The sequence below is a fragment of the Schistocerca serialis genome, chromosome 1, assembly GCF_023864345.2.
Source record: "Schistocerca serialis cubense isolate TAMUIC-IGC-003099 chromosome 1, iqSchSeri2.2, whole genome shotgun sequence".
Taxonomy (NCBI): domain Eukaryota; kingdom Metazoa; phylum Arthropoda; class Insecta; order Orthoptera; family Acrididae; genus Schistocerca; species Schistocerca serialis.
Genome location: NC_064638.1, coordinates 371667135 through 371689723, shown reverse-complemented (window position 1 = coordinate 371689723; position 22589 = coordinate 371667135). Strand labels below are relative to the sequence as shown.

The 22589-nt window shown below is 43.8% G+C and overlaps 1 protein-coding gene across 1 annotated transcript in view; it reads left to right on the top strand.

Moving 5' to 3' along the window:
- The window catches only part of LOC126470620 (nucleolar complex protein 2 homolog), a 160892-nt gene extending 139041 nt beyond the window's left edge, over positions 1 to 21851 (top strand). The window contains exon 13 of the mRNA XM_050098583.1: positions 21575 to 21851. Within this exon, the coding sequence (XP_049954540.1) occupies positions 21575 to 21737 (163 nt within the window). The 3' untranslated portion in view covers positions 21738 to 21851. The remainder of the gene's footprint in view (positions 1 to 21574) is intronic.
- Positions 21852 to 22589: the final 738 nt, after the last annotated feature.

Genomic DNA, 22589 nt, shown 5'->3' with positions numbered 1-22589 from the left:
GGGACTGACTTCGGCTAACAAAAATTTAGGTCAGGGCAATGCTACCATCAGACCTCTAATGTACCGAATGGGTTTAAATGCTTTGGCACCCTAAATGTAAGGCAAACCTCTGTAATGAGGAGGCTTATTGATCACTATTTTATGGAATTATAAATTGTTTTACCAGTATACACGCATGACCGCCAACTGCAGCATCTAGGGCCATAATGCAACTATCAATTGGGATGCAAGCAGCAATCTGGATGGAGTGGGGAAAGGGAATGGGTAGTAGTGTACATGGCATAGTCCATATCAATTCAGGCAGGCTAGGAAAAAATTATACCTTTGTAGTCTCAGATGATACTGAATTTAGCATATGTTAAAGTGAAGGACTAAGTAAGAAACACATTTTTTTTTTTCTTCAAAAAAAAAAAAAACTGCTTCGAGATACAGCCTTCCAAAGATGACACTGCACATACCATTTTGAAGATGCGAATTTTGGAAAAAAATTTAAAATGCTGTATTTCTGGAACAGTGCTAGATTTATTTATTTATTTATTTTTTTAATTTGAAAGCTAATTGCTTTATGATTACAAAGACATCCTCCATTTGGACTTACCTGTCAAAGTTCTTTTACTATAGTGTTCTGAACTTTTTTATAATTTATGGAAAAAGAATTTTCAAAAATACCAATCCATAAAATTTTAATTTTTTGTCTGTTGATTAGTTCTACATTCCCTGAAAAGGAGAGCTTCCACTTTTAGGTTGAACAGATTTTATAAACATCTGAAATTTTTGCCATACATAAAACCTGTTTTATTATCATTTAACAGGCTCATAAAAATCAAAACCTAGCCTTATTTAAAATAATTTTAGTTTTGAAAGATGAGTAAGAGACTCATTTTCAAGCATTTTAAATGGTTCCAAAATGTGTGTGAAAGGTCCAAAGACTTAAAGGTTTCAATTTATAAAACTTCTGTGCACTCTGTTTTGTACTGAAATTAGCCAGTCAATGAACTAAAAATGTGTTCCACTGCTTCAGTGTCTTCCTATATCTGTTGAACCAAGAGGAACTGGAGCACTTCGAGTCTTCAAAATATTGTGAAGAGGGAGTGGGCACTGATAGTGACATTGCTGTTCTTCAGTTGGAAACCTGTATCCAGCAGCTGGTCCATGTGGTAGCATAAAGTTCACTACAATGTCATTTAACTCATAACTGTTGTCTATTAGTCTCTGCAATCCATCAGTCACAGTCATACACACACACCACAAACTCCCCCTTCTCAGGTTGTGAATCTGAATATTATCCTGCTGTTTCTGAGGTGTTGGCCAAATGAACGAATTTTCTTCTTTCTTGCTCTTTAAAGGGCATGCAAGGTGAGTTCACCAATCACTTTGAGTCCAAAAATGTGTCTTCTGAATTCCTTTCACAGGAATAGTTTGTTTGGACCATTCTTCTTTTTTCTGCTCACGGAATTCTTCGATTTCCTCTTCAGACAAAAGAATGAGGGCTGTGGATGTGTAAGATTTCACGACTCTCGTAAAATCCTCAGCATTCTGAATCACAGCTGTATTTGGTCTGGAAAGATTATGTTTTGTAGCATGGTGCTTCAGCAGGCCTCTTACACATCACAAGGCCTCTTCCTATGACCAACAGCACTGTATATCCCATCAGTTGGCACAAGCGACTTCCTCAATTCAGACAGCTGGTAACGATTTTTAAAATGAGTAGGAGCACCATCAGAAATAATGATGATCTTCTCTGCCCCTGTTTACAGTTGAAGAATTTTATGCATTGCTAGCAAAGCACTTATAACTGCAACACTTGTGGTCTTGTTTTGAAAATGTCAATCCTGTAAAGATTGAAACCTGATCATTACTCCAATGATACCCTTGTACTTCTTATGGAATAATTACAGACCAGTTCCCAGCAAAGTCACAGTGAAGCACTAAATATAGTTCTTCAGCCTGTACACACCCTTTCACTTCTGCAGTGTGGTGTTGTTGCAATTTCTTCAGATGCTGGCATGTTACTGCTTTCACTGACCATTTACCAAGTTCATCAATGAAACTGTCAAAGGCAACAGTTTTCTTAATTAGTTTATTTTCCTCCTATGTTCCATATGTAATTTCTGCAGAGTCACCCACTACGTCGTCCAGGCCAAGTGTCTGTAAAGACATTCCTCGCTTTCTAGGGCAGTCACCACATTCTTGAAACAATTAAGTCTCTCGCTTTACATCACAGACTACTAATGACTTCACATGCCCAACCAAGGTGTCATGTCACATGCTCCAGTAAGTTCTTCAAAGCTACCACACAAAGCTCCCCCTGCGAGTCCAGGGGTTAGAATAAGTCCGAACTATTCCTGCCTGTTGTAAGAGGTGACTCAAAGGAGTCTCCCACGTTTCGGCCTTCATGTGATGGTCCCCCGTAGGGTTTGACCTCCATTTATCAAAATTTTCCCGAAGAGTGAGCCAATTGGGGAAGGGTGCCGTACATGGTGCATCGTGTCCATCATGCACTGAGATCTTTCACATCCTTCGTCAATGGTGATCTGCACTTTCTCTCATTCTCCAGCTGTTGGGCGAGGTCGCCCACCTGGGTGCATTTTCTTCCATCCACTGCTCAGTATCGTTTTCTGTGCTGACAATGATAATGGACTTGTTTGCCCGTTGGCACTTGATATCCAGCATGGTAGCCATCTGTTGTGGTGGGGCTGCCATGTACCCTGTTGGTTGTAGCCCCCTGACCACACAGGGAACACTCTGCTGATGCCTGCGCCGTTAACTGTCCACATATGCCAAGGAGTAGGTGCCCGTCACCCTGGGGCATTGGAACTCCTGCAGTGGCCATCCCGCCAGGTGGCCTTCGCTGCGGCTCGGTCGAGTGGGTGGCAACTGGGCAGATGGCACGCCATGAAGTGTAGTACATCATCTCTTGCTGGTGATCAACCACCAGCAGTCTGTAAGCGTTCATGGGATCAATTTATTGCACAGAAATATGACCCAAAATTGTTCCCTTCCCTGGCCACACCATGGGAGGAATGCCAGGCTAAGGATAGCAGCAAAGCTTATTCGCCCTGGTACCTTGTATGCACAAGAGTTGATGGGGAATCTTCCATGTCAATGAAGCCTCAGTTTTTTGTGGATCATTTAGAGGACAAGTTTGGGGAGGTGGAGGGTTTGCCCAAATTGTGGTCAGGGTCAGTCTTGATGAAAACAGCATCCTTCGCCCAGTCACAGGCATTACTCGCTTGTGACATGTTGGGGATGTATCTGTTATCATCACGCCCCATAAGAGCCTAAATATGGTCCAGGGCATTATTCACAAGGACATTCTCTTGCAGTCTGATGACGAGCTGGTCACCAATTTAGAGCGGCGAGTTGTTCATTTCGTCCAGCTTGTCCATCGGGGTCCGAGGAATAATCAGGTTGCCACCAGTGCCTCATTCCTGGAATTTTGAGGGTGACACATTACTCGAGAAGGTCAAGCTGTTGGTCTACTGTGTGATGTCAAGCTGTATATCCCTTCCCCGTTGCAGTGCTTTAAATGCTGGAAGTTCGGCCGTATGTCATACCGCTGTACTTCCACCATCACATGCGAGATTGCGGATGTCCATCACATCCTAATATTTCATGTGTCCCACCTCCCATCTGTGTCAACTGCAGAGAACATCATTCACCTTGCTCACCAGACTGCAGGATCTTACAGAAATAGGGGAAAGTCATGGAATACAAGACACTGGAATGACTGACCTGCCGAGGCTAAGAGAAAATTTGAGAGGCTACATCCTGTGCATATGACATCCACTTACACCGCCGCTATGACAACGGTTCTAGCACCTTCCGTTCTGCCGCATGTAGTTGGCTCTCAGAACCGTCAGACTCCACCTGCCCCCTTGATGGTGGGGGGCACTTCCCTCCCTGTTGCTCCTGCAGCACCTACTTCAGGAGCAACACCCCCTGCCCCCCCACCCCAACCCCCACGGTCCTCATCAGTCCCTGAGACTGACCCAGTGAAGCCCTCCCAGCTAGAACAGCCAAAGGTGCAGCGAGAGAAAACCAAAAATAAGACGACCCCCAAGAACCCAGACATTGTGGAGGCACACATTCCACCCCTCCCTACAAGCTCTGCATCTGAGGATGAAGTGGAGATTCTGTCGTCTACTGAGGACCTAGATCTCTCTGGGCCCTCAGACACAATGGATGTCCATCACACAGGTGTCAATCGGTGGCAGCATGTGACCCTGAGGCATAACCTGCCTCATTGAGCGTTTCATGGCTTCCTTGCCTCATGATAACGTCATCCTCCAGTGGAATTACTGCTTTTATTTCCACCACCTGGCTGAGCTATGGCAGTTGTTAAGCTTTACACCTGTTTTCTGCATTGCACTCCAGGAAACTTGGCTCCCGGCAATGCGGACCCCTGCCCTCCACTGCTCTAAGTGATATTACAGGAACCATAATGACTATAATCGAGTGTCAGGTGGAGTTTGTGTTTATGTCCTAAACTCAGTTTGTAGTGAAACTGTGCCCCTTCAAACCACTTTTGAAGCTGTGGCTGTCAGAATAAGGATGACACAGGAAATAACTGTCTGCAGTGTATATCTCCCTCCAGATGGTGCAGTACTCCCAAATGTATTAGCTGCACTGATTGATCAACTCCCTAACCCCTTCCTACACTTGGGAGATTTTAATGCCCATAACCCCTTGTGGGGTGGCACCGTGCTTACTGACCGAGGCAGAGATATCGAAACAGTACTGTCTCAATTCGACCTCTGCCTCTTAAATACTGGGGCCCCCACACATTTCAGTGTGGCTCACGGCACTTACTTGGCGATTGATTTATCCCTCTGCAGCCCAGGACTTCTCCCACCTGTCCACTGGAGAGTACATAATGACTTGTGTGGTAGTGACCACTTCCCCATCTTCTCGTCACTCCCACAGCATCATGCCCACGAACACCTACCCAGATGGGCTTTCAACAAGGCAGACTGGGAAGCTTTCACCTCTGCTGTCACCGTTAAAACTCCCCCACATGGTGCCATTGATGTTGTGGTTGAGGAGGTAACTACAACGATCAATTCTGTGGCGGAAAACGCAATCCCTCTTTTTTTAGCGTGGCCCCAGCAAAAGTCAGTACGTTGGTGGTCGCTGGAAGTTGCCGAGTCAGTTAAAGAGCGTCGGCGAGTTCTACGGGGACATAAGAGGCACCCATCCCTAGAGCACCATGTGCCCATGTTTGCCAGCTTATAAAACAACGGAAACAGGAATGTTGGGAGAGGTATGTCTTGACCATTGGGTGCCATACATCACTTTCCCAAGTCTGGATGAAGATCAGATGTGGTTTTGGGTACCAGACCCCAACAGGTGTCCCTGGCATTACCATCGATGGTGTATTATCTATCAATGCAAACGCGATTGCTGAGCACTTCGCTCATGTGCCTACATCGGAGAATTACCTCCCAGGCTTTCGCACTCTTAAACTGCGGATGGAAGGGAAAGTCCTCTCGTTCACTAAACGCCACAGTGAACCCTATAACACCACATTTACAAAGTTGCAGCGCCTCAGTGCCCTTGCACATTGCCCCAACACAGCTCCTGGGCCAGATCGGATCCACAGTCAGATGCTTAAACATTTCTCGTCTGACTGCAAGTGATATCTCGTCATCATCTTCAACCGAATTTGGTGTGTTGGCGTCTTTCCATCACAATAACGGGAGGGCACCAACATACCATTGCTCAACCCCAGCAGAAACCCGATTGATGTGGATAGCTGTTGGCCCATCAGCCTCACCAGCATTCTTTTTAAGCTGCTAGAACGTATGGGTGGTGGCGGATGGGTTGTGTCCACGAGTCACGTGGCCTACTGGCTCCATGCCAGGGCAGTTTCCGCCAGGGTCACTCAACCACTGATCATCTTGTGTCCCTTGAGTCTGCCATCCGAACAGCCTTTTCCAGATGCCAACAGCGTGTTGCCATCTTTTTTGACTTATGAAAATCTTACGACACGACCTGGCGACATCATATCCTTGCCACATTATATGAGTAGGGTCTCTGGGACCCGCTCCCGATTTTTATCCAAAATTTCCTGTCGCTTCATACTTTCCGTGTCCAGGTTGGTGTCTCCCATAGTTCCCCCCATATCCAGGTGAATGGAGTCCTGCAGGGCTCTGTATTGAGTGTGTCTCTATTCTTAGTGGCCATTAATGGCCGGGCAGCAGCTGTAAGGCTGTCCATCTCACCTTCTCTGTATGCAGACAACTTCTGCATTTTGTACTGCTCCTCTAGTACTGGTGTTGCTTAGTGGTGCCTCAGGGAGCCATCCACAAGGTACAGTCATGGGCTCTAGCCCACTGCTTCCAGTTTTCAGCCACAAAGCCGTGTGTTGTGCACTTCTGCCAGCATCGTACCATTCATCTGGAACCAGAATTTTACCTTATTGACAATCCACTCACTGTAGCAGATAGATATCAATTCTTAGGGCTGGTTTTTGACACCCGATTGACTTGGCTTCCTCACCTTCGTCAGCTTAAGCGGAAGTGCTGGCAGCAACTCAGTGCTGTCCACTGCCTGAGCAACATAAGCTGGGGTGCAGATCGCTTTACGCTGCTGCAGCTCTACAGAGCCCCTGTTCAATGCCGCCTTGACTATAGGAGTGTCATTTATGGTTCGGCTGCACCCTCAGCATTGCATTTACTCGACCCTGTACGCCACTGCAGAGTTCGACTAGTGACAGGAGCTTTTAGGATGAGTCCAGTTACCAGCTTACTGGTGGAGGCTGGAGTGCCTCCATTGAAGACCAGACGTGCACAACTTCTTGCCAGTTACATTGCATATATTCATAGCTCTCTTCAGCATCCTAATTACTGTCTCCTTTTCCCAACCATGGCGGAACATCTGCCATATTAGCGGCCCAGGTCAGGGCTTACGATTTTGGTTCGCGTGCGGTCCCTTCTGTCTGAACTGGAGTCCTTCCCTTTATCACCTCTCCTCAAGGTCCTTTCACATACACCTCCATGGTGTACACCTAGGCCGCAGAGTCTTCTGGACCTTTCGCATGACCCTAAGGACTCCGTTAACCCTGCGGCTCTCCGCTGCCACTTCCTATTGATTCTCAACATGTACTGGTGCCATAAAGTAGTTTACACCGACGGCTCCGTGGCTGATGGGTCACATGGGTTTTGCATATGTTCATGGTGGACATATTGAACAGCACTCCTTGCCAGATGGCTGCAGTGTTTTCGCTGCAGAGCTGGCTGCTATATCTCATGCTCTTGAGCACATCCGCTCATGCCCTGGTGAATCATTTCTCCTGTGTACCGATTCCTTGAGCAGCCTACAAGCTATCGAGCAGTGCTACCCTCGCCATTCTTTGGTAGCGAGCATTCTGGAGTCCCTGTATGCCGTGGAATGGTTCAGTCATTCTGTGGTGTTTGTGTGGACCCCAGGCCACGTCGGAATCCCAGGCAATGAACGTGCCTACAGGCTGATGAAACAGGCTACACAGAACCCACTTCTGGAGATCGGCATTCCTGTAACTGACCTGTGATCATTTTTACGCCACAAGGTTTTTCACCTTTGGGAGACGGAATGGTGTAATTATCTCACTACACACATCAAACTGCTAGCCATTAAGGAGACTATGAATGTGTGGAAGTCCTCAATGTGGGCCTCTCGCTTGGATTCTGTGGTTCTCTGCCAGCTCCGCATTGGTCACGCTTGGGTGACCCATGGCTACCTGCTTCACCATGAAAATCCGCCTCAGTGTCGATGTGGCACCCGGTTGAGAGTGGCCCATGTCCTGGTGCACTGTCCTACTTTGACTGCCCTGCGATGAAGTCTTAAGTCACTGGAATCATTGCTGCTAATTTTATCTGATAATGCCTCATTGGCTGATTTAGTTTTATGTTTTATTCGTGAGGGTGATTTTTATCATTTGATTTAAATTTTAGCACATTCCTTTGTCCCTGTGTGTCCTCTGCCCTAGTGCTTTCAGGGTGAGGGTTTTAATGCGTTGCAGAGTGGCTGGCTTCTCCTTTTTATTCCTATGCTTTCTTGTTTTAATGTCTTCTACCTGTTTGTACCTTGTTCAGATATTATCATTGTTGTTATTCTGTCAAAACATTTAGAACACACAGAGTTATCACTGGAAATATCTTCACTTTGAAACAAGAGTCTTCAAATGAGAACACTTATTCCCCAACTTGAACAAAGTCTGTTTTTTTTGTTTGTCTTACATATCACTCTTTTATGGGTATGCAAATAATCAGCACACTTCACTCTCCTGTGACCCCAGTCAGAAGACATTTCAAACAGCCCTTTTCAAAGAACACACTGCAACCGTGTCAACTGCCAAATTCCTCACAAAAACACAGAACTCATTGGATTGTCTCAGATTTCTTAGAAGTCTCTTCAGTAAACAAATTAGCACTGAACAGCTACAAAACAGAAACCTGCAATGAACAACCACGACAAAAAAACTGACAAGAAATGACTAAAACTGTAATCAATATCTGCAACAAAGACAATAGACATAAACATTATAACAAAGAAATTAGTAAGAAACAACTTCAGTGAAAACATATATTACCCGTGAAAGTTAAAAAAATGATTTTTAAAAATAAAACCTGCCCAACTTAAAAAGTGGAAGCTCTCCTTTACAGAGAATATAGTACTACGTGGTACTGATCAACAGAAAAAAAACTAACTTTACTGGATTGACATTTTTGAAAATTTTTTTCTGTAAATTATTTAAAAAATTCAAAAGGCAACAGTAAAAGAACTTTAACAGATATGTCCAAATGGAGGATACCATTGTAACCATAAAGCAAATATCTTTTAAATAAAAAAACTAACAAAATATCTAGAACCGTTACAGAGATACAGCATTTTAAATATTTTTCTGAAATTTGCATCTTCAAAATGGTGTTTGCCATGTCATCTTTGGAAGCCTGTATCTCAGGGCAGGAATTTTTTTGGAGCAAACAAAAGAACATGTTTCGTACCTATTCCTGAATTTTAACATATGCTAAATTCAATAATGTCAGAGACTATGAAGGTAACCCCCCTGCCTGAAGTGATACGGATTATGCCACAGGTTGGGAGGGAGAGATACATATGCTGTCTGGTGGAGTGTATAGGGACTAGACTGGCAACAGGCGCAGAGTCAAGAGGTTGTGGAGCAGAAAGGTGAGGAAAAAAGGAGCAAAAAAGGAGAGGAGCGGGGAAAGACGGGCGGATGCGTTGGCAGAGGGCTGCAAATAAACAGGAGGAGAGATGAGAATGGAGAGTAGATGATAGGACAAATGGGGTGGAAACTGTTGGGTGGAGGATGTGGGGACAGTAAGTTACTGTAGGTAGAGGCCAGGATAATTACGGGACCAGAGAAGATACGGTAAGGATAACTCCCATCTGCACAGTTCAGAGAACCTGGTGGTGGAGGGAAGGATCCAAATGGCTTGAGTAGTGAAGCAACCATTGTAATCGAGTGAGATATGTTCAGCTGCATGTTGTGCCACAGTATGGTCTACTTTGCTCCTGGCCTAGTTTGGCAGTGGCCGTTCATCTCGATGGACAGCTGGTTGATAGTCATACCAATGTAGAAGCTGTGCAATGATTGCAGCAGAAATGGTAAATGACATGGCTGATTTCACAGATGGGCTGGCCCATGATGGAGTAGGATAAACCTGTGACAGGAATAGGAAATGTTTGGTGGATGGATTGGGCAGGTTTTGCAGCTGTCTCTCCCACACGGATATGATCCTTGTGGCAAGGGGTTGGAACTGGAAGTGGCATAGGGATGGAGTAGGATATTGTGTAGGAACACCACTTTAGGGGGGAGGGGGAGGGGTGCAAAGTATCTCGGTTAGGGTGTGCCTCATTTCAGGGCATGATGATAGTTAATCAAAGCCCTGGCGTAGGATGTGGTTTGGTTGTTCCAGTGTGGGGTTGTATTGACTGGTTCTTGGGGGTGGTGGGAGGATAAGGGGTGTGAGGGGAAATGGTACAGGAGATTTGTTTGTAGACTAGGGCTGTGGGATAGTGGCTGTCTGTGAAGACATTGGTGATACCCTGAGCATACTGAACAAGGGAGTTTTTGCATATATGCCTTCCCCAGGTGAACAGTCTGTGAGTCTGTGTGGGAGGGATTTTTTGGTGGAAAGATATGACAACTGTGAAAATGCAGAAACTGTTGGTGCTTGGTGGGTTTAATGTGGACAGAGGTGCGGATGGAGCCATCAGAGTGAGGGACATAAACATCTAGTTCAGTGGTACACTGTGTTGAAGAGGAACATGTGAAATGGATGGGAGAGAAGGTGTTGAGGTTTTGAAGGAACAATGATAGTGTGTCTTGGCTCAGAGTCCCGATCATGAAGATATCATCACTTAACCAGACTAGGGGTTTGGTGCTCTGGGAGGCTTGGAAAATCTCCTCTAGATGGCCCATAAAAAGGTTGGCATAGGAGGGTGCCATGTGGCTGCCCATGGCTGTGCCGTGGATCTATTTATAGTTGTGGGTTAGGATAAAGTTAATAAGGTGCCTGAGGAATGAGATAGTGAGTTAGGACTCTGAAGAACATTGGGAAAGGTAGGGTTCAATAGCATTAAGACGGGTGTGAGGGATGTTGGTGGATGGGGAGGGAGCGTCAATAGTGATGAGTACAGATCCAGGAGGTAAAGGGGTGGGGATGGTGTAGTTGGTGAAGGAAGTTGTTGGGTGTCTTTGATGCGTGAGCTAGATTACAGGCAGTTGGATGGAGGTATTGGTCAATGAGGGCTGAAATTCTTTCAGTGGGGGCACAATAACAGCCACAATGGGATGTCCATGATTGTTGGATTTGTGGATTTTGGGAATATGTAGAAGATTGGTTTGCAGTGTGTCATAGTGGCAAGGAGGGAAATGGATTGAGGGGAGATGTTCTGGGAAGGGTCTAGGGCTTTAAGTGGGTATTACACTTTGTGTGGGACTTCTGGGATGGGATAACTCTGGCAGAGTTGATAGGTGGAGGAGTCAGATAATTGGTGGAGGTCTTCTGCTATGTAGTTACTGCAAGGTTGTGTATGGTTGTTCTTTTTTCTACTGAAAGGTGGGTGTTCTGAGGAAGGGACCTGGGAAAGGATGGTGAGGGTAAATTAGTCCTGGAAAGTGGCCAACAGGTGCTAGGTGTGAGTGGGGAGGATCATGGTTGGGATGATGGTATGGACTGGAAGAGGCAGGATTCAATGTTGGAATCAGGGTGGTTGTGGGTGGAGGGATTGTTGGAAGGGAAATGCTTCCACTGCAGGTATTGGCACAAGGAGAGTAGGTCTTGGACAAGTCCAGCATGGTTAAACTTGGTTGTAGGGCTAAATGTGAGGCCTTTGGATGGCACTGGAACTTCTATGGAGCTGGGGGTTTTGGTGTAAACGTTAACAACAGTATTATGGAAATGTTTCAGCTCTGATTGTAGTGGAGAGTTGGCAGGGAGTTTTGGGGGATGTGGCAAGTTGGAAAGGTCAGCTTGGCAGGGTTTAGCTGGTATCAGGGGTGGATGAGGAGGAACACTGTAGGTTCGATAGGCATTGTATAGTGGTGCCCCGAGGCAGGAATGGGATGTCAGCAGATTGGATAACTTATGGAGGTCGTACCTGGAATGCTCCACCAGGTGCTGGTGATAGGGATTCAGTTGCAGAGTAGGTATTGCAGAATGGTAGTACCCTGCGGAGGGAACAGAGGTGTTTCTGGGATACCTGTGCCATGCCGAAGTGTTTTTGCAGTACCGGGTTTGTGAGGGCCAGAGATTGGCTGAATCTGAAAAGTTGTAGGTCATTGTGAAAGGGGAGGTAGGATCCATACAAAGGAATCTGTAAAGTTAATCCGTCTGGAGGGATTCCTGGCTTTAGGCAGCATTTGAGAAACAGGATGTGGGACTGGGTTCTAGGAAAGGGATACTTTTCTGAATTGGTGCAGAGAAATGGAGCCAGGTTCCATTGTGGCAAGAATGGTGTAAAGACAACGGTATTGATGCAGAAATGGGCATAATAGGTGTTAATGGTTGTGAGAGGAGCTGTATAAGCCAAAAGACATTAAAGGCGCATGAAAAATATGTAAAGACATGCAGAAACAGGATGTATACGACCCGGGACAATCAGGAGATCCGGGAAAAACCCTGGAATTTTTTCATCCGGGAGAAAACCGGGAAAAACCCGGGAATTGTTTGGAATTCCTGTAAGTTTTCATTGTTTTACTTTTCAGTTACATTTTTGTGACTTTGACTGGTAAGAAGCAATACTCTAACAAAGGATATTACTGTATCCCAGTACTGCAGAATAATACTGCACCAAAAAAACATGTACGAGAGAGAAAAAAAACGAAAATAAAACTTAAGTTTCAAAGGAAATGCACCATATACAACAACAAATCGGTGCTCATACAAGCGTCTGCCAACAGCGAAGTTTGTCAAAGGCTTTAGGAAGACTATGCAATGCTTTGTAACAACAAATTGCCTCCGATGAGCGTGGCGTGACAACTGTTTGAATTAGATTTGTTTGAGCAGTTGCGGGCAGACTTGCGCACGTGCAATTTTGAGTCGTGTATGGGTAGTACCTTCTCCCGCTTCTGGTTACAGAAGTGTGGCTGCGGGCCACTACTTTATATTGCCCCGGCTCAGAAATTATTAAATCTGGAGTTGATGCACAGAGCAGTCTGACTTGTGGAGGGGAGGTGGGTCGTCTCCACGTGACCTATGTTTATGTTTAGTGATTTTGTTGTTTTCTCTTCGTTTTTTGCTCTCACGTTAAATGATAACAAAACGGATTTCTGTGGCCGGGAGCTATCAAATGAATTAAAATACGTTCGCGTTATTACGGAAGGCGAAAATATGTTATTGGTTTTAGATTTTATTTCCACCTTTCTGACAGTCAAACATTAATCGCCTTACAGAACAATGAAGTTATTTTTGCCGGTTTGATAGAGAGATTTGGCTTTTATTAATCTTTTCTGTTGAGGCAGTCAATTTATTTGAAACTAAGTGTTTAATTTCAGACTATTGGTTAGTTTCAACTGTTCACTGCATTATGCCATAATAAAGAACATGAGATAATACAGAACACGAGATAATACAGAACACGAGATAATACAGAGCATGAGATAATACAGAGCATGAGATAATACAGAGCATGAGATAATACAGAACATGAGATAATACAGAGCATGAGATAATACAGAACATGAGATAATACAGAACATGAGATAATACAGAACATGAGATAATACAGAACATGAGATAATACAGAACATGAGATAATACAGTACTGGTACTCCAAGAAAATTTACATACTAATGTGCATTTTAAGCTGAATTATGCGTTTTAGTATGGGTCACGAAATTCCGACGCTCTTGAAGTATCCTCTGGTGTCTTGTTTCTTTTATGACATAATGTACAATCTTTTAATGTTTTACACGTACGAACAATGGGCTTCCTGCTTCATCGTAGGTGCGCAAGCGCTGTGACGCTTGTTATCTGGCGCTCTCTTGCAACTGCAGAAACGAACCTATTTCTAACAGGTCGCGGGAAAATATTACGAATGGTGGTTTGAAAAGAGTTACATTCAAAGCAGATTTCCTTTTACTTAAGATGAGCTATATGCGAGAATGTACGATGGATTTCTTAAATTACAAAGCGTTTGACTCTCATTTAAAAATCAACTCTTTGAGGACGATCATTTAGAAGAATTTTGAGTCCAGAAGATCAGACATTTACATCGTTATTAAAAATTTTACTGGCATGTTTGTATGATGTATCTTAAAGTGTAAGAAGCACAAAAAAGATCAACATTATATGTAGAAGCTTAGCTTCTCTTCCAGCTTATTAATCTTCGAGACCAATATTATATGTGAAAGCTATGTATATTAATTTAAACCATTAACTTTTCTTATTTGTGTGTTCGCGCTACTTAAGAGTGATCTTGCTATTTGCTGATTACATCACGTGTCCTATGCTGTCATCAGCTGGCGAGATCACGTGACATGAGCTATGACTGGCTTACAAAAGCGCATCGCAATCTCGATTTCAGTGCTTCGGAAAGTGACATGCAGTGTTTGGTGAAATCGAATTTAAACCTTCATAATACGAAAATATGCAGCATACATGTGCTGCACATCAAAGGTCTTTCAAAACATGTTTTTCCCCCCAGAGTTTCGTTTTCTAAAGTGCTGGGAATTCTACTCTGGTATTTGAAACCATAAACATTCAAAGTATTGATGAGTCTTACAGTGCCAAATGAGAGTATACTGTCACTTAACACGGAAAAAGTGTATCTTCATCCGGGAGAAAGTGTACTTTTAACTGGTAAATCTGGGAAAAATCCGGGAATTTCTTTCCTTGTCCATGTATTACACCCTGAGAAAATACGCACAGATATGTAAAAATACACACAGATACATAAGCGAAGAGAGAGGGAGGGAGTTGGTTAGGTTGAGGATCAAAAGTTCGTGTGGCAAGGGCAGGTGTGGAAAACAAAATCCTAAAGCACGTCAGGATGAGGGATGAAGTGGGATAAATATAATTATATAACTATTAGAGCAAAGAATCTGGGGCATCATCAACAATCCATATGGTCACAGAGTCTGTGTTGTGCACGCAATCGTTGGTACACTGTGGCTCAGAAGTAGATGCAGTTGGGAAGGTGGTGAATAAACAGGAAAGAATAGAGAGAATGGAAAATGAGAAGAGTAATGCTGTAGAGAAGAGTAACAAAGGAAAACATCACAGGGTTGTAGGATGGAAGAAGACGCCCGGCAAAAATCAAACAACGGAAACTCCAGGCAGGATTATCAACAATGCAGAAAAAGACAGATTGCTACTTACCTGTAAAGTTGCAGACAAGCACAGTTATAATATAATTACATAAATCTTTTGACCACAGCCATCACCAGTAAATGAAACACACACACACACACACACACACACACACACACAAGCTCAGACACACATGACCGCCAACTCCAGTATCTCACGCTGGAATGCAACTATCATGTCGAATGCAAGCAGCAATCTGGAGGGGTGGGGAAGGGGAAGGGATAGTAGTGTATGAGTGGGGAAGGGGGGGAGGGGAGGGGAGGGGGGAGAGACAAACGCTGTCTCGTGGAGTGTGTAAGGACTAGACCACCAACAGGCACAGCTTCAGGAGGCTGTGGGGTAGGGAGGTGGGAGGTGGGGAAACAAGGTGCAAAAAGGAGAAGAGCAGGGAAAGACGGGCGGATGCATTGGCAGAGGGCTGCAAATAAACAGGGTGGGAAATAAGAGTGAGAAGGAGATGATGGGACAGATGGGATGGAAACTGTTGGGTGGAGGGTGTGGGTATAGTATGTTACTATAGGTTGAGGCCGGGATAATTATGAGAGCAGAGAATAAGTTGTAAGGATAACTCGCATCTGCACAGTTCAGACAAGGTGGTGGTGGAGGGGTGGATCCAGATGGTTCGGGTAGTGAAACAGCCATTGAAATCAAGTGTGTTATGTTCAGCTGCATGTTGTGCTACAGGGTGGTCTACTTCGCTCTTGGCCACAATTTGGCAGTGGCTGTTCATGCTGGTGGACAGCTGGTTGGTAGTCATACCAATATAAAAAGCTGTGCAATGACTGCAGCAGAGCTGGTAAATGATATTTGTACGTATTTGTGTGTATTTTTGTGTATGTGTGTGTATTTTTGCATATCTGTGCTTGTTTCTGTGTATCTTTACATATCTTTTCAAGAGTGCAGCTCTTCTCACAACCATCAACACCTCTTTGCCCATTTCTGCATCATTCCCATTTCGTTTACACCGTTCCTACCACAATGGACCATGGCTCCACCTCTCTACACCAGTTCAGAAAAGTATTCCTTTCCCACATCTTGTTTCTCAAATGCTGCGTAGACCATGGAATCCCTTAAAACGGCCTAACTGCTAAGATTCCTTTCTCTGGACCCCACCCCTCCTTTCACAATGACCTTCAGCTTTTCAGATTCTGTCAATCCCAGGCCCTTGCAAATGTGACACTGCAAAAACACATCTCCATGGCACAGGCTTCCCAGAACCAACTCTGTTCCCTGTGAAAGATACACTGCTCTGCAGTCCATACTTCATATATCTCTTCTTTGAAATTGAATCGCTTGCTCACCAGCACCACTTCCATACATTATCCAACATGCTAAAATCCTACTGCCACCTCATTGTCCAACACCTATTTTACTCACAGTATCTCTCCTCGTCCACCCCTCAAAGCACCAAAACCATGCATAGCTGACCTTTTTCAACTTGCAACATTCCCCACTATTCCCTACCAACTCTCCATCAAGTCCACAGCCAAAACATTTCCATAACACTGTTGTTAACCTTTCCACCAAAACCCTCAGCTCCACAGAAGTTTCAGTGCTGTCCAAAGGCCTCATCATTAGCCATACACCCAAATTTAACCAAGTTGTACTTGTCAAAGACATACTCACCATCTCCCGATCCCTGCAATGGAAGCACTTCTATGTCGTCAATCCCTCCGACCAAAACCATCCTAATTCCACAATTGAACCCTGCCTCTTCCAGTTCATACCATCATCCCAACCATGATCCTCCCCACTGACACCTAGCACCTGCTGGTCACTTTCCAGGACTAATTTACCCTCACCATCCTTTCCCAGGTCCCTTCCTCAGAACATCTACCTTTCAGTAGAAAAAAGAACAACCATACACAACCTTGCAGTGACTACCTGGCAGAAGGCCTCCACCAATTATTTGACTCCTCCACGTATCAACACTGCCAGAGTTATCCCATCCCAGAAGTCCAACACAAACTGTAATACCCACTTAAAGCCCTAGGCCCTTCCCAAAATGTCTCCCCTCAATCCATTTCCCTCCTTGCCACTATGACACACTGCAAACGAACCTCCTACATATTCCCAAAATCCACAAATCCAGCAATCATGGACATCCCATTGTGGCTGTTATTGTGCCCCCACTGAAAGAATTTCAGCCCTCATTGACCAACACCTCCAACCAATTGCCTGTAATCTAGCTCACACATCAAAGACACCAACAACTTCCTTCACCGACTACACCATCCCCACCCCTTTACCTCCTGGATCCGTACTTGTCACTGTTGACACACCCTCCCCATACACCAACACCCCTCACACTTGTGGTCTTACTGTTATTGAACACTACCTTCCACCATGTTCTTCAGACTCCAAACTCACTACCTTATTCCTCATACACCTTACTAACTGTATGCTACCCACTTCTCATTTGAAGGGAACATGTACTAAAAAATCCATGGCACAACCATGGGTACCCACATGGAACCCTTCTATGCCAACCTTTTTGTGGATCATCTAGAGGAGATCTTCCTAGCTTCCCAAAACACCAAACCCCTAGTCTGGTTAAGGTTCATTGAAGATATCTCGATCTATACTCAGGGCCAAGACACTTTATCTTCGTTACTTCACAACCTCAACATCTCCTCTCCTCCTCTACTATCTGTTTCACGTGGTTCTCCTCAACCTAGTGTACCACCCTACCAGATGTTGATGTCCTCCACTCTGATGGCTCCATCCACTCCTCTGTTCACCTTAAACCCACCAACTACCAACAGTTTCTGCATTTTGATAGCTGTCATCCCTTTGGCATGAAAAAATCCCTGCTATACAGCCTAGCCACCCGAGGATGGCATGTGTGCAGTGACAAAAGCTCCCTTGCTCAGTGTGCTGAGGGTCACACCAAGACCTTCACAGAACGGCACTATCCCACAGACCTGGTCCACAAATAGATCTCTTGTGCCATTTCCCCTCACACCCCACACCACCCCCAAGAATCAGTCACAAAGGAGTGTCCCCTTCATCACCCAATATGACACTGGACTGGAACAACTGAACCACATCCTTCGCGAGGGCTTTGATTACCTATCATCATGCCCTGAAATGAGGGACATCGTACCCGAGATACTTTCTACCCCTCTTAAGGTGGTGTTAAGTCACCCACCCAATCTCCACAACATCATAGTCCATCCCCATGCCACTCCCAATCCCTAACCCTTGCAACAAGGATCATACCCATGTGGGAGACCCAGGTGCAAAACCTGCCCAGTCCACCTACCCAGCATTTTCTATTACAGTTCTCTCACGGGTTTATCCTACTCCGTCAGGGGCCAGCCCACCTGTGAAAGCAGCCATGTCATTTACCAGCTCTGCTGCAATCATTGCACAGCTTTTACGTTGGCATGACTACCAGCCAGCTGTCCATCAGGATGAACGGACACTGCCAAACTAGGCCAGGAGCAAAGTAGACCTTGTGGCACAACATGCAGCTAAACATAACACGCTTGATTTCAATGGCTGCTGTGCTACCCAAGCCATCTGGATCCTTCCCTCCACCATGAGCTTTTCTGAATTGCACAGATAGGAGTTATCCTTACAACACATTCTCCACTCCCATAATTATTCCGGCATCAAGCTATGGTAACATACTGTCCCCACACCCTCCACGCAACAGTTTCCACCCTATCTGTCCTATCATCTCCTCCCCATTCACATTTCTCCCCCTGTTTATTTGCAGCCCCCTGCCAAACCATCCACCCTTCTTTCCCCACTCCTCTCCTTTTTTGCGTCTATTTTCCTCACCTCCCTGCCCCACAACCTCTTGATTCTGCACCTGTTGCCAGTCTAGTCCCTACACACTCCACCAGACAGCATATCTCTCTCTCTCTCTCTCCCTCTCTCTCCCTCTCCCTCTCTCTCTCTCTCTCTCTCCCTCTCCCTCTCCCTCCCTCTCTCTCTCTCTCTCTCTCTCTCTCTCTCTCTCTCTCTCTCTCTCTCCCCCCCCCCCCCTCCGTCTCTCCCTCCCCCCCCTCCACACACACACACACACACACACACACACACACACACACACACACACCTGTACACTACTATCCCTTTCCCTTCCTCACCCCATCCAGATTGCTGCTTGCATCCCACATGATAGTTTCATTCTGGCCCGATTTGCTGAAGTTGGCGGTCATGTGTGCAGGAGGCGTGCTTGCTTGTGTGTGTGAATGATGCGTATCTCTCTTTTTTTACTGATGATGGCTGTGGCTGAAGACTTTATGTAAGTATATTTTTATTGTGCCTGTCTGAACTTGATGTGTCTTCATTATAGCAAGTAGCAATGTGTCTTTATCTACATTGTTGGTATTCCTACCTGGAGTGCCTGTTGTTCGATTTTGATTGGTATAAAGTGTCGTAAGCTCACCCTGAGAAGTTGGTGCTGTCTATTGTAAACCTGTGCTATTAATTGTCTGTCCACATTTTGGTAATAGAAGAAGAAATAAAATAAAGATTTGCTCAACTTTCTAAGCCAGTAGTTTGGGGTATTACTTTCTTTTTTTAATCCATCAAATACTGCATTATTGCAGATATTTCGATTTGTAAATCTCCTGGAACTCCTCCCATAAGCTAACTTGTGAGCTAGCAATAACACTGGAACTGCATCATTTTTTGTTTCTTTCAGAGATGAATTCACTTGAGATTCTGTTCCAGCATGTAACTTATCCTCTGGATTGAGGACATGGTCTCCTTGAAGAAGCCACTTGCTGTAAAGCTGTTGCAGATGTGCCTTGATAGGTCAATCACAGCAACCTTCTTTACTTTTAATTATGAGGTTATGGCAAAAGGAAGTATTACTGGGTCATGTTGTCCTTTGATATTCTTAAATACCTTTGATATCCTTAAATACCTTTGTGAGAAGATTCTCTTTGCTGAAAGAATCTAGTACCACAGTTCTCCTTCGGTTAAGCAAACAGCATGGCATTCTGCCTCTAACAACCATCAACTGATAATATAACTGTTGGGCTGCTGTTATTGTTCGTCACTCATTGGACCACAACAACAACTTTTGTTGTCCACTACCAGGCCGTGGGTGACCACAAACTCTACCAGACTTCAGCACCTCCAACACTTGTTCACTCCTACAATCCTCATGGCTTCAATGTCACTAATCCACAACTTCAGCTGATCTCTTCCCACTCACTTGCTCTTGCTTTTTGCTCTTCTGTTATTTTTCAATCAATTTCTTCTGGTCCTTGATTTAATCATTGATCCCCCACATCTAGCCTCCTCCCCAATTCCCCATGCCACCCTATACTTATCTGCCCCATCCCTGCCCTATACATCTTCCTTTCAGTTGCCTTAGAATGTGTCTCTAACCTCCACCTCTACCCCAACTATATCTGGACATACTACTACCAAAAAACAGTATCATCAGATTTGTGTGTGTGGGGGGGGGGGGGGGGGGGGGGGCGCTTGCTTGCTTGCTTTTTTTAGTGTTGTTTTCATCCTGCAGTTTCCATTGGTATAATACATGTAGAATTGTTAGACAGTCAGTCATCTGTTATTTGCAATCAAAAATTTGAAAGAAGTGTCAGTAGGTTACTCTTCAAAATAAAGTGAGGATGACACTCGTGCTTAAAGGGAATATTTTAATGTGAACAACATAACAAATTTTGCTGCAATATTAGCTCATATTTTCAACATTTATCATTTAATATAGGTGCCTGTCTCTTGTTCAGTGTCTCTTCTGTTTATAATTTTCGTAGACAAGTAAAAAGTTTCTCATAAGATCATAGAAATCTGTTTAAAACCATAATAATGTAATGTATCTGTGACAGTTGTTTCTACACCGCACATAAGTTATTCGGTAATAGCTAGTAGTCATGTAAATACTATAATGAAAAATGAAACTGAAACAGAGTAAATATAAGATAGCAAGAGGTATGTCGATAGATACAGACAATAGTTAAAGTAGCTTTTGAAATGGGATTCCATCATATAGTAACAGTAAATGATTGGAAGAAAGAAAACTTGGGTATGGAAGTCACTCAGGATGGTCAGCCAAAGCAGATGCTACAGAACGCTAGAAGAATTAACAGTGAAAAGCCAGCAGTGGTCAAAATTTAAATATGTGGCATGTTCAAAGTGATCAAGAGGCTGCATACTAATCAGTGGTATGGGTGAGAGAGAGAGAGAGAGAGAGAGAGAGAGAGAGAGAGAGAGAGAGAGAGAGAGATCAAACAGATACGGTAAGGATAAGTATAATCAAGTAGGGGGAGGGATTTATATTAGAATAAGTTCAGGCCAGGTGTATGTTGAAATCAGGCCAGTGCTGTAGAGTAACGTGCGCGCGTGCGCGGACATTGTGGGTTCCTTTTTTTAGGACAGAACAGACAAAGTGCAGCACAGCTCATCAAAATTACCCAATTGAAATGGTGTCATCGTTAAGACCCTGGATTCGCATTTGGGAGAAGTGAGATTTGCAGCCCTGTGAATCATCTAAATAACGGTTTTTTTCTGTACATTGATTAAGATGAGTGCTAAGATGATTCCTGGGAATGGACATGGTTGATTTCCTTCCCCGTTCTCATTCTGTCCAAGCGTATGCTCTGTGTCTAATTATCTCGTTGATAAGATGCTAAACATAATTCAATCTGTCTTTCTAACAAGAGCTTTACTGATTTAGTTGTAGTTATTTCATATTACAGTCTTAAGTAATAGTCTGAGATTGTAGGGTTTCTTAGATCACTGCTGATTCATATTATTTGGTTCTACAGTGCTGAAGCTCAGTCCAAGAAGAAGAGAGGTAAAAGAGGAAGTAAGAAACAGCAGAATCCCAAAACTGAGACAAAGATAAAATCAGAGATGAAGATAAAGCCTGAAGAAGGAGAAGAGGTGGAGGACATTGTTGAAGATTTTGAATTTTCTGAAAGTGAATAGAATGACGTGTATTACTATTAAGTTGTAAAATTTGTATTATATACTATACTTAATGATTTAATATTTTGTAGATAAAATATGAATTAAAATTAAAAACTTTGTTAGTTTTATAAATACTTTGTAAACCCGTTTGCATCATACAGTTGAAACCCACTCAAGCATGATTTTTACCTTGAACACAGAAATTTGTAAACTATGTACATTATTCATCTTGGACAGAAATTTGTAACTGGTTTTGTGGAATTTTTATACAGAACCACATGTACAAAACTCAATTAAACACTAAATATTATTAAATATAATGAATCTTATTGATTCCACATTTGCCTGAAAATGGTATTTTGCCTAATAGTAAAAACAAACCTTCCTTTCTGACATCTTTAGAAATGAAATGTTAAATCATTTTACTGCATCTAGCAACACGATATGGGAAAGCGGGGAGGGGGAGTGAGTAACTTGAGAGGTTGGCTGCTTATAAATGAGTAGCTTGGGAAAGAGGTTTTGAGATTTTAAAATTCCCTTAAATTTGAAATTTTACTGATTAAAAAGTTGCTGTAGAAGTAACCGCTAATTAAAAATTAAATTTTAGTACACCTGCAGCTGTAGAAAAGTTAATATATGCATATTTACAATAATCAAGTGTTATATGGTGACAATATTCAGTAACATAAAATTTAGGTAATTCATTGACATTTGTATGTCACATACATGTTTTTCTTTTATAAAGTATAGATCCTATGTCAGTCATTTGCACATAAATAAAACTGCAAAAAGTTGTATAGTTATATAAGTGCATAGGCTTCTGTGGCCAGTCAGTTGACATAAAAGTTTTCTGGGTATGGTACCGCATCA